This window comes from Trachemys scripta, chromosome 4, assembly GCF_013100865.1.
Source record: "Trachemys scripta elegans isolate TJP31775 chromosome 4, CAS_Tse_1.0, whole genome shotgun sequence".
Classification (NCBI taxonomy): Eukaryota; Metazoa; Chordata; order Testudines; family Emydidae; genus Trachemys; species Trachemys scripta.
In genome coordinates this window covers 121,458,018-121,470,759 of record NC_048301.1, presented here as the reverse complement: position 1 = coordinate 121,470,759, position 12,742 = coordinate 121,458,018, and the positions used below count along the sequence as shown (strand labels likewise).

Below are 12,742 nucleotides of genomic sequence, written 5' to 3'. Positions count from 1 at the left end.
TTGCATCCACATGTATCTCCATGTCAGGGTTCCTTCCCCACTCTGAACTCTGGGGTACAGATGTGGGAACCCACATGAAAAGCCCCCTAAGCTTATTTTTACCAACTAAGGTTAAAACTTTCTCAAGGCACAAGTTCCACCTTGTCCTTGATCGCTGCCACCACCAAGTGATTTAAATAAACATTCAGGGAGGGCCACTTGGAGCCCTACCTCCCCCCAAAATATCCCCCCAAACGCCTACACCCCCTTTCCTGGGGAGGCTTGAGAATAATATCCTAACAATTTGGTTACAAAGTGAGCATAGATCGAACTCCCTGGGTCTTTAGGACACTGAAAAACAATCAGGTTCTTAAAAGAAGTTTATTTTAAAAAAAAAGATAAAAGAATCACCTCTGTAAAATCAGGATGGAAGATAACATTACAGGGTAACAAAAAGATTCCAAACACAGAAGATTTCCCCTCTAGGCAAAAGTTTAAAGTTACAAAAACAGGGATAAACCTCCCTCTTAGCACAGGGAAAATTCACAAGCTAAAACAAAAGATAATCTAATGCATTTCTTTGCTATTACTTACTATTTCTGCAATACTAGATGCTTTAGTCCAGATATGGTTTAGGGAGATGTATTTACCCTGCCCTGGTTCCTTTGCTGACTTTGAGAGAACAAAACAAAAGACACAAACAAAAACCTTACCCCACAGATTTGAAAGTATCTTCTCCCCTTATTGGTCCTTTTAGTCAGGTGCCAACCAGATTATCTGAGCTTCTTAACCCTTTACAGGTAAAAGAGGAATTAACCCTTTACAGGGTAAAGAGGGAGTTTATGCTACCCTTAGCTGAATGTTTATGACATTGCATTATAGAGGTTAAAAGCAACACCATAAACTCTCCCCATCCAGTCCAGAGCACAGGTGCTAAGCAGCCACTGAACAGCACCGCTTGTTCTTGCATTCTGACGCCTTCTGCACCTTTTCAATTTCAGAGGTTCTCTGCATCGCCCCAGAAATCCAACATGGAAGAAAAGTAGCTGGACGTGGACCTGTCTATAGACCCAGGGACACAGTAAGGTTTGAATGTGACCCTGGCTACACCTTGAATGGCAGCAGTCAGATTCAGTGCCAAGGTGATAGAACCTGGGATCCTCCAGTTCCAGTCTGCATACAGGGTAAGTGTGAATCAGAGTTGACTGCAGAGTAACTGAGATGATCAATATCTGGTAGGGATGTGCCTATAGAGGCAAAAAAATAAACGTTCTTTGAATCCTGGGGTCACTTTTCAGCTGTGAATGGGGAACATACAAATATCCACATACCCCCTCATCTCTTGACTGTACTCATCACTGTGATAGCTGATCACCTGCATCCTGCCCTGCCCCCCTGACAGCCAGAGATCTGGCAATGCTCTGTCTTACTGAGCGTCCTAAAGGTGTGAATGGAAACACAAATCAGCAGAACTCTCCCCTGACTACTCCATTTTTGGGAAGGCATCACTTCATTGTACAGCATCTGGAGCTTAGAGCAACCTGCACCCTCAATGTGAAGGTGCGTTTCTATTCTGTTTGCGGCGTCCCTTTGCCTCACTCGGTGTGTCAGATATACATGTGAATTTAAATTGAGACCACAAGAACTTTGAGACAAGACACCAATTCAACAAATTACACAGCTGGGGACTAAACTTCCAGTGAGACACATGGACCAAAGTCACTGCTGGCAAGAGAAGCTCGTTTAACTTCAGTGGCTTTGCATCCACTCGTACCATGAATTATGATTCTGCGAGTGCAGCTGGGTAATGTTCATAGTGAAAGAATTGACACAGGTGACAAGAGGACGTCAGAGTGTGGAAATAGTTATGAAATTGAAGTACAGTAAAAGACTTATCAAAGGAAATGGCTCAGTCCATTCCATCCCACACGTGCGTTAGAGTCTAAAGGGTTTGTTATGCTTTCCCTTTCAGCCACGTGCATGAGCCCAGAAGTGGAGAATGGAAGAACAAATGGGGTACAGCCTGCCTACAGACCCAGAGACATTGTTGTGTTTGAATGCGACCCTGGTTACACCTTGAGCGGCAGCCCAGAGACTCAGTGCCAAGATGATGGTAGATGGGATCCTCCTGTCCCTGTCTGTGAAAGAAGTAAGTGTGACTCAGGCTTTGATGGTGGGTTATCTTTGATCCCATTGTGATGAGTAAGATCTGGCAGGGCTGAGTATTGAGGTCAAAAGGACTGTGGGATTAGTTTCAGATCTGAAAAGGGGAATGCAAATATCTGTGTAGCTATCCCAGTGTTTCCCATGCTCCTCTCCACAGTATCTGGGCTTTTCTACTCTCCAAAAATATTCCTGAAGAACTGAGTCCTGGTCAGCTTTGCTGACTTAACCCCCCTCCCAACTTAAGGGAACTTACGGATGGCCCCTACCAACCAAGAAATAGTCCCAAAGTGGCAGCATTTCCAATGTAAACAGAAAATATACAGTGGAAATAGCCCTTGCTCCCCTACTAACGCAGCTGGCAAAATGTCTGAGGGTTACAAGAAGCATGACTGAGTCATCGTGCTTTATGGGTATTTGGTCGGATGTGACTGGATGGAGGTAGGTAACTTTACCCCTGCTGTGCATTTGCCTCACTGCTATTGCATTGGGCACAACTCAACACAAGCATGTGGATTTTTTCCTTTCTGGAGATCAGCCTGTATGAGCTCTGCTTCAGTGAAGACTCTCTTCCCTCCCTGTAGTGCTGCAGTGTCCCTCTCCTCCAGCCGTTGCCAACGGGAAGCCCAGCGGCTGGGACTTGGCAGTGTTCACCACTGGAATGTCTGTAAATTACAGCTGTGAGCCCGGCTACGCCCTAACTGGGCAGGCATCTATTTATTGTACAGCATCCGGAACGTGGAGCCCTCCCCCTCCTCGGTGTGAAGGTGCATTTATGTTCTGTTACCTAGAACTAAGAGGAAGAAGCTCCTACCACAGGATTTTACTCAGAAGAAAAGGTCACCAGTGCAACAAATTTAATAGCAGGGAATTAAAGCTCCATTTAAATAGGGACAGAGTGAAATAAATGCTTTTGAAAATAAATGTGCTGTATGCAAACTCTGCACTCCTATGCACACACACACCCCACATTAGTGAAATATTAAAAAGCTGCACCTGTCTGATACCCTGGGTACCCTTAACATAAATTAGAAAAACTAGCAGCTAATCTCTACGTTCCCCTCACATTCACAGACACGCTATCCCCACCCTTGCTACATGCTGAGTGAAGTGGAAAATGTGTCCCCCAAAAGCCAACAGGCCAATACTGTTTAGGACCAAAGCACCAAACTGAGGGCCCCTCACAGGAAGCTCTCCCCCTAGCCCTGCTCTCTCAGTCACTGAGAGGGAACCATCTGGGGCCTCTGTTCACCACGAGAGGAGCAGTATGGTACCCGTGAGATGTGATTTTAGGCAGGCTAGCACTAAAGTGTTTGCATTTTAGAGGTTAAAAGCAACACCATCAACTCTCCCCAGAAACCGGTAGGGAGCCAGTGCAGAGCACAGGTGCCAAGTGCCCACTGAACAGCACTGCTTGCCGGGCAGGCTGACGCCTTCTGCACCTTTTCAATTTCAGAGGTTCTCTGCATAGCCCCAGAAATCCAGCATGGAAGAAAAGTAGCTGGACGTGGACCTGTCTATAGACCCAGGGACACAGTAAGGTTTGAATGTGACCCTGGCTACACCCTGAATGGCAGCCGTCAGATTCAGTGCCGAGATGAAGGAACCTGGGATCCTCCAGTTCCAGTCTGCATACAGGGTAAGTGTGAATCAGGGTTGACTGCAGGGTAACTGAGATGATCAATATCTGGTAGGGTTGTGCCTGGAGGCTAAAAAATAAACTTTCTTCGCATCCTGGGGTTACTTTTCAGCTGTGAATGGGGAACATACAAATATCCGCCCATCCCGTAATCTCTTGACTGTGCTCGTCACTGTGATAGCTGATCCCCTACATCCTGCTCTGCCCTCCTGACAGCCAGAGATCTGGCAATGCTCTGTCTCACTGAGCGTCCTAAAGGTGTGAATGGAAACACAAATCAACAAAATTCATCCCCCTCTCAACAAATTCTATTTTGGATTCTTAAGGCAATCAAGGGAAATTTGTAGGTACAGAAAAGTAGCAGATTGGGAAAATCTGAGTTTGCGGGTGAAGGGGGATCTAGGTAGGTGATATTTAATCTTTTTTGATGTGTTGCATCAATGGTGGAATGGAGGGTTTGACATAACACATGCATCCTGGGCTTTCCCCCCTCCTGCAGACCAGCCTATTTTAAACATGATTCAGATTTTCACTGAAATATTCTTCTTCCACTCTCCCCCGTTAGCGTTGCCATGTCCCCCACCTCCGGTCGTTGTCAAAGGGAAACACAATGCCAAGCCATTGGCAACTTTCAACAGTGGAACATATGTGAACTACAGTTGTGAACCCGGCTACGCCCTCCAGGGAGAGGCTACGATCTATTGTACCACATCTGGAACTTGGAGCCACCCTTCTCCTCTATGTGAAGGTGAATGCATTTTCGGTTGGCTTCTTCCCTTTGGCTGTAGGTGTGTCAGTCACTCAACAGGTTTTAAAGTGAGAGAAAGAATGTTCAGACATACCAGCTAATGTAACAAAATTCACAGCTGGGAATAGATCCCCCAGGGGGACATACAGGGCTATAATCACTGCTGGCACAAGAAGCTCAGTTGACTTCAGTGGAACTTGCACACTGATGCCGGCGGAGAGCACGGCTCCCTGAGCGCTGCCGGACAAGATTACAGTTGAAAGGATTTATAAAAGTGTCAGCAAGAAGATGAAATAGTGTAGAAATACTAATGAAAATGAAGTTAAAGGCTCTGCGAAAGAAATGACCCTATAGACAAACTCCTACGCAGACTCTTAGGGCATGTCCACACATAGATGTTGCAGTGGTTTAACTAATGGCGTGAACCCAGAAACTTGCTGTTATTATAAATGCAAATATATCCTTATGGGACAATTGAATTTGAAAATGTAAACGAAGGAAGTGGCAGTGAATGCGTTCATCAGAACAGTCTGAAAGCTCACAGGGTGGTACTGTGGGTGTGTACAAACTGCTAGATGCAATGAGAAGACAGTGCTCATGGTGGAGGCAGTGTGATGAGTGGTTATTTATGTTCCCACGTCTGCCATCGGTGAGGTGTGCTCATCCTATAACCTCAGCCGCTAAATGAGAGTAAGAGATAACTTAAGTATCTTGAGTCAATGAGCTGTTGTATCAAAGTTTGTGAAGGGCTTGGGTCCTTTGATAGATGGTGCTGTATGTGGATATTAATTCCGTTGGGCATTGCTGCATTTATAGAGTCATATGCTTTAAGGCCAGAAGCAACTATTGTGATTCTTTAGTCTTTTGCTGACAGTACTACTGAAAACTGGCACATTTTAGCATCCTGGGAGTATGGCAGCCCAAGGATGGATATTAGGACCAGAGGTAAACGGGGCAGGTGCATATATTGTTTTAGTTGATTTGGAAATAGAGGTTCTTTTGTCAGCGGATAGTTTGGCCCTGTGTGTGTTGTTTTAGGTTCAGTCTCCAGCTATGGATTTTGTTGCATTAGCACCTTTGTCTGAAGGTTCTCTTTCCCTCGGCTTTAATCCCAGCGTAACACCTAGAAGAATATTTATAAAGCGGATCCGCAGTTGTTTCTTTGTAACACTGTTGTTTTATCTACCTGCACCTGATATGGTACATAGCAGTACAGTAGATATGGTTCTTTTTTCTCATGTGTATTTCCTTTCTTCCTAGAGGGCTGTGGTGTCCCAACGAGGTTTACCTTTGCTGAGCTGAAGAGCGAGTATAAAAATCAGTCTTACTTTCCTGTTGGGAAGACTATAAACTATACTTGCCGGCCTGGATACAGCAGACAGCTGCAGATACCACCCACTATTACATGCCTTCAGAATCGAAGGTGGTCAGAAGCACTCAAGTTCTGTAAAAGTGAATATCTTCATGGATTTTGTTTCCGTTGTTTGATAAAGGTCTTAATGGCAATAACATTTTGCAGCCTGGATACAACTAATGTGCCTTTAAATAGTTAATAGTAATTAGTCAAGTTCTCTAGCTGTGCCGATTCTGGTCCTTCTAAATGCCTTCTTTGTGGAGTGTGTTAAATAGGGACAGATCCCTGGGAATAATTGTAGCATTGAAAGAGAGAAGCCTAATCCTAGCCTTGTTCTCTATCAGAGAAATCGTGTGGTCATCCCGGAGAGCCAGAGAACGGCAGAGTTATTATAACAGATCTCCTCTTTGGGTCAACTGTCAACTTCACCTGTGAAGAAGGGTAAGTGTCAGACTGCCTGAGCTGACTACTTGTGCTTAGCTTGCAGCTGTGGAACACAAATGGATATCCTCGTATTCCCCCAACTCCTGAAAGCAGTTTACTCTTCCGTACTGCCTGAAGGTGCTGGCTGAGCACAGATGTCTCCTGTGAGTAGGATCCAAGTGACCAGGGCAAACCTTGGAATCTCTTGGATTTTACCCCTGCTTTGACAGGGGAACAGTTCTTCTTCTAAATCATTGGAAATGGCTGCCTTTCTGTACAGAGTTGGGTGGAAGGGTTTTCACCGACTAACTGCCCACCTGCCAGACTGATGAGGTGTCTCCAAGGGAAACCCTGCTGGGGACAGTGCCCGATTCAGAGCGCTGGGGATACGGTGGCAGAAGAGGGGGTCATTCGCCCTCTCCATTTGAAGATTAGGACTGTGCTTCGGGGTCTGAGAAACAAAGGTCTGCAGCTGTAGTGCTGGCATGTGCCCTTGTAGAGCGTGTCATATGTGGGGGCCAAAGGGAAGAGCCTGTGACTGCAGAAAGTCCCATTGCACAGACACTGCGTGTAACAACAGCTGCCTGCTGAACTCCAGAACCAGCTCAGCTGAGGTTTGCTGGACAGTGTCTTTGTATTTGGACCTCTCTGCTGGGGTGGGGAGTTACTCCTGCATGGGTTACAACAGTCATGATTGACTTAGTTTATGAATCTCAAGGTAGCCAGACCCCAGCTGGGTCTCCCTGGCCCACTCCCTCAAAAACTTATCTCATCCATCATGAGAAAAACAAAACCCCTCTCAATCAGGCATAATAATACCCCTCCTGCAGCAACCTGCGAGAAAGTGCTGGGAGAAAATGCTGTTACTAGTTTGCCTGTGGCTTGTGATTCCATGGTGGGGAATGATAGTGCTGATGTGGTGAGGAAGGCTTGAGGGCACAGGAAAGACCTTTGGATCCCCTGGCTCAAAGAATGCCAGCTCTTTGGGCCTACATAGGATTGTGTTCCATGGTTTAATTCCTCAGGGGGCTGGGGAGTTCTGAGTTGGCAAGGAGCCTTTTCTCCTATGATTATCACTCAGTAGTTGGTGGTGTTGGTCCCCACCTGCTGTGGCTGGGGAGAAGAGCTTCACAAATAACTGAGCTTCACAAGAGAACGCAAACATCAAAGGAATAGGTAACAACTGATAACCCCCTCTGCCTAACTCCAGACACCGGTTGATTGGACAGCCTTACAGACGATGTGAGATTTCTGGCATGCGTGTTGCATGGAGTGGTGAAGTTCCCATTTGTGAGAGTAAGTAAATTACAAATGTCCGTCTAGGTGCTTACCTAAGTAGGTCACAGCTGTCTGTCCATGTGGTTACATGTGCCCATTTGCTTGCCTCACAAATGTTAATTAAGAGGGAAGGAAGAATTATGATCTCCACTTTAGAGAGGGAGAAATGAGGCACACAGAGATTAGTTATCCAGGGTGATATACGGAGTTGGTCAGTGGCACAGCCAAAAATTTAAACCAGATCTCCAAGTCCCGAGCCAGAACTTTACCCACAAGAGCCTCACAGGATTATAGGCATATGTGAGGGGGATTGTACAGAGGACACTCTTTGAGGAGAGAATACTTGTGAAATTGCTATGAAGGGACCTACGCTGTGACCAGTGTATCTCCATCTCCTTCTCCCAGGGTGGCCTCCACATTTCCCACAACAATCTGTAGTTTCAAGTAGGAGTAATATAGGCTAGTACAACAAGTGACATGGAAAAGTTGAAAGCCTAAACAAGGCTTGAGAGCTGCGTAGGGTGGAGACATTTTTTTCTTTCTCTCTGGCCCTGTTTCAGCTAAAGCGTTTCTTTTTCAGAGGTTAGTTGCCCAGCCCCACAAATCCAGAATGGAAGAAGACTATCTGGTGACAGACATGTCTATTCGTATAAAGACAGTGTTACCTTTGAGTGTGATCCCGGCTACACCATGAAGGGTCACAGTCTGAGTCAGTGCCAAACTGATGACACGTGGGATCCACCTTTGCCCGTCTGTGAACCAGGCAAGTGTCAAAACTCTGATTTGTTCGTATTATTCATCTAGAAACAGGTTTCCCTTTTGTCTCATCTGTGAGGATCTCCAACACTAACCCAGTCTGGATCTGTCCTGCCTGATGCTCACCTCAAATCAAGAGACTTTACAGACTGGTTTGAGGGGAGAGGTGGACGGTCCCAATGGTTAGGAACACACCCAGAGAATAAGAAATGAACCAGGTTGGGGGCAGTGGGGATGCCAGGTGAGTAACTTTGTCCCTTCTGTTTGCTGCAATCCTTGTGCTTTCCCACAATGCATTTGGGGGTTATGATTCCTCAAACTGCACCAGCTGTGAGAAGTGACCCAAGTTGGCAAGAGCCGTGGGTCTGCTGAGGGTAATTTCTGTATCTTAAAGGTGAAAGCAGAGCACTTTTATCTTCCTCTGCTCAGGATCCTCATGTCTGTCCCATCTTGAAATGGGAACTGGAAGTGATTTAGAAGATGATATTCAATAACTTCTTGGTCCACCACAGTTTTTGCAGGTACTTCTGCTTCCTCTGCTGAATTTCACTATTTTTATCAGTTATGAGCAGGCTTTCCAGTAACTACACTCACATTTCACTCTTCCTTTGGAGGTAGATGGTGACCTTCTAGTTTCCACATGCTGAATAATTATGAACTAACTTTTGTTTTCCCCCTTGACAGTAGTCTTGCAGTCAAGCTCTTTTCTATAATGGGGTGGGACGAGATTGTTACAAATGAGTAAAAGATTCAGAAAAGCAACAGGCCATTAGGGTTTGCATTGTAATACATTAAATAGTGAGCCTAAATTGTCCAGTGATTTTTTTGGTTGTCCAACTTGTGATGCTTAAAGGAGCCTGATATTTTTTTCTGGGTGGTGGGTGTCTGTAAATTACCGTTGTGATCCTGATTTCTCCCTTTTTGGGGAGGCATCATTTAACTGTACAGCATCTGGAGCATGGAGCAACCCCCACCCTCAATGTGAAGGTGCGTTTCTGTTCTGTTTGCTGCTTCCCTCTGCCTCGCTCGGTGCATCAGACACGCAAAAGGATTTAAATAGAGACCATAAGAACTTTGAGACAAGCCACCATTTCAGCAAATTCCACAGCTGGGGACTAAACTTCAAGTGAGACAAACGGACCAAAGTCACTGTTGGCAAGAGGAGCTCCTTTAACTTCAGTGGCATTGCATTCACTCGTACCAGTGGTGAATGTTTCTGTGTGTGCAGCTGGGTAATGTTCATGCTGAAAGAATTGACACAGGTGACAAGAGGACGTCAGAGTGTAGAAATAGTTATGAAAGTGAAGTAAAAGACTTGTCAAAGGAAATGGCTCACTAGGTAAACTGCCCATTCCATCCCACATGTGTGGTAGAGTCTAAAGGGTTTGTTATGCTTTTCCTTTCAGCCACGTGCGTAAGCCCAGAACTGGAGAATGGAAGAACAAATGGGGTACAGCCTGCCTACAGACCGAGAGACATCGTTGTGTTTGAATGTGACCCTGGTTACACCTTGAGCGGCAGCCCTGAGACTCAGTGCCAAGATGATGGTAGATGGGATCCTCCTGTCCCTGTCTGTGAAAGAAGTAAGTGTGACTAAGGCTTTGATGGTGGGTTATCTTTGATCCCATTGTGATGAGTAAGATCTGGCAGGGCCAAGAGGACTGTGGGATTAGTTTGAGATCTGAAAAGGGAAATGCAAATATCTGTGTAGCTATCCCAGTGTTTCCCATGCTCCTCTCCATAGTATCTGGGCTTTTCCACTCTCCAAAAAGATCCCTGAAGATAGGGTGAACGTAGACACATTCTGGGGGAATGCATGTCACCTGTGCTGCTGAGTGCTGCTGAGTTCTCCACGCTGGCCAAACAGGAAATGAAATTCAAAAGTTCCTGGGGCTTTTCTTGTGTACCTGGCTAGTGCATCTGAGTTCAAAGTGCTGTCCAGAGCGGTCACAATGGAGCATTCTGGGATAGCTCCTGGAGGCCAATAACTTCAAATTGCATCCATACTACCCCAAATTCGGCCCGGCGATGTCGATTTCAGCGCTAATCCCTTTGTCAGGGGAGGAGTACAGAAATTGATTTTAAGAGCCCTTTAAGTCGAAAAGACCGGCTTCATCATGTGGATGGGTGCAGGGTTAAATTGATGTAACGCTACTAAATTCGACCTAAACTCGTAGTGTAGACCAGGGCTAAGGCTTTGATGGTGGGTTATCTTTGATCCCATTGCGTTGAGTAAGATCTGGCAGGGCTGAGTATGGAGGCCTAAAGGACTGTGGGATTGGTTTATGATCTGAAAAGGGAAATGCAAATATCTGTGTAGCTATCCCAGTGTTTCCCATGCTCCTCTCCATAGTATATGGGCTTTTCCACTCTCCAAATGATCCCTGAAGAACTGAGTCCTCGTCAGCTTTGTCGCCTTAACCCCCCTCCCAAGATAAGGGAACTTAGAGAAGGCCCCAACCAAGCAACCAATAAATTATCTGAAAGTGGCAGCATTTCCATTGCAAACACAAAATATACAGTGGAAGTAGCTATTGGAGCCTTACTAAGATGGCTGGGAACATGTCTGTGGGTATCAAGAAACATGACTGACTCATGACGCTATATAGGTATTCGGGGGGGATGTGAATGAGGTGGAGGGATTGGAGGTAGGTAGCTTTACCCTTGGTGTGCATTAGCCTCACTGCTGTTGTGTTGAGCATGATTCAATATGTGCATAAGGATCTTTTCCCTTCTATAGATGAGCCTGCATGAGCTCTTGTGCAGTTAAGACTCTCTTCCCTCCCTGTAGTGCTGCAGTGTTCCTCTCCTCCAGCCATCACCAATGGGAATCCCAGCGTCCAGGCCTCGGCAGTGTTCACCACTGGAATGTCTGTAAATTACAGCTGTGAGCCCGGCTATTCCCTTACTGGGCAGGCATCTATTTATTGTACAGCATCCGGAACGTGGAGCCCTCCCCCCCCTCGGTGTGAAGGTGCGTTTATGTTCTGTTACCTAGAAGTTCCTACCACAGGATTTAACATGAAAGACAAGCTCACCAGTGCAACAGAATTAATGGCAGGGAATTAATGCTCCATTTAATTAGACACATGGTGAAATAAATGCTTTTGAAAATAAAGGCACTGAATCCACACTCTGCACTCCTACATGCGTGTGCACAGATAAACACCCAGAGGAAAATATTTTAAAAAGCGTCTGTCTGAAACCCTAGGCACACTTGACATGAATTACAAACACTAGAAACAAATATCCACACTACCCTCACACACACAGGCAGACAGAGAGATCTCTGCCTCCAATCTCTACCCTTGCTACACGCTGAGCGAACAGAAAAGATTTGCAGTGTGTGTCCTAAAGGCAAAAGGCCTGTACTGTTTAACACCAAGTGCAAGGAGTAGGCGCCAAATTGAGGGTCCCTCACAGGGAGCTCTCCCGCCAGCCCTGCTCTCTCTGTCACTGAAAGGGAACAATCTGTGGCCTCTATTCACCATGAGAAGAGCAGTATAGTATCCTGTGGAATGTGGTTTTAGGCAGGCTAGCACTAAAGTGTTTGCATTTTAGAGGTTAAAAGCAACACCATGAACTCTCCCCAGAAACCGGTAGGGAGCCAATGCCGAGCACAGGTATCAAGTGCCCACTGAACAGCACTGCTTGCCGGGCAGGCTGACGCCTTCTGCACCTTTTCAATTTCAGAGGTTCTCTGCATCATCCCAGAAATCCAACATGGAAGAAAAGTAGCTGCACGTGGACCTGTCTATAGACCCAGGGACACAGTTAGGTTTCAATGTGATCCTGGCTACAACCTGATTGGCAACCGTCAGATTCGGTGCCGAAATGACAGAACCTGGGATCTTCCTGTTCCAGTCTGCAGACAGGGTAAGTGTGAATCAGGGTTGACCGCTGAGTAACTCAGATGATCAATATCTGGTAGGGTTGTGCCTGGAGGCTAAAAAATAAACGTCCTTTGAATCCTGGGGTCACTTTTCAGCTGTGAATGGGGAAAATACAAATATCCACCTACCCTCTTATCTCTTGACTGTGCTCGTCACTGTGATAGCTGATCGCCTGCATCCTGCTCTGTCCTCTTGACAGCCAGAGATCTAGCAATGCTCTGTCTCACTGAGCGTCCTAACGGTGTGAATGGAAACACAAATCAACAAAATTCATCCCCCTCTCAACAAATTCTATTTTGGATTCTTAAGGGAGTCAAGAGAAATTTGTAGGAACAGAAAAGTAGCAGATTGGGAAAAGATTGGGGGGATCTAGATAGGTGATATTTAATCTTTTTTGGATGTGTTGCATCACTGGTGGAATGGAGGGTTTGACATAACACATGCATCCTGGGCTTTTCCCCTTCCTGCAGACCAGCCTATTTTAAGCTGTTCTTAAACAGGATTCTTCC

General features: G+C 45.9%; 1 protein-coding gene across 1 annotated transcript in view; it reads left to right on the top strand.

Moving 5' to 3' along the window:
• LOC117876533 (complement receptor type 2-like) overlaps window positions 1–12,742 on the top strand; it is a 74,397-nt gene that overhangs the window by 37,304 nt on the left and 24,351 nt on the right. The window contains exons 14-24 of the mRNA XM_034768795.1: window positions 1,952–2,128; window positions 2,727–2,909; window positions 3,599–3,781; window positions 4,347–4,529; window positions 5,790–5,981; window positions 6,228–6,324; window positions 7,517–7,602; window positions 8,165–8,347; window positions 9,747–9,923; window positions 11,132–11,314; window positions 12,034–12,216. Of these exons, the coding sequence (XP_034624686.1) occupies window positions 1,952–2,128; window positions 2,727–2,909; window positions 3,599–3,781; window positions 4,347–4,529; window positions 5,790–5,981; window positions 6,228–6,324; window positions 7,517–7,602; window positions 8,165–8,347; window positions 9,747–9,923; window positions 11,132–11,314; window positions 12,034–12,216 (1,827 nt within the window). The remainder of the gene's footprint in view (window positions 1–1,951; window positions 2,129–2,726; window positions 2,910–3,598; window positions 3,782–4,346; window positions 4,530–5,789; window positions 5,982–6,227; window positions 6,325–7,516; window positions 7,603–8,164; window positions 8,348–9,746; window positions 9,924–11,131; window positions 11,315–12,033; window positions 12,217–12,742) is intronic.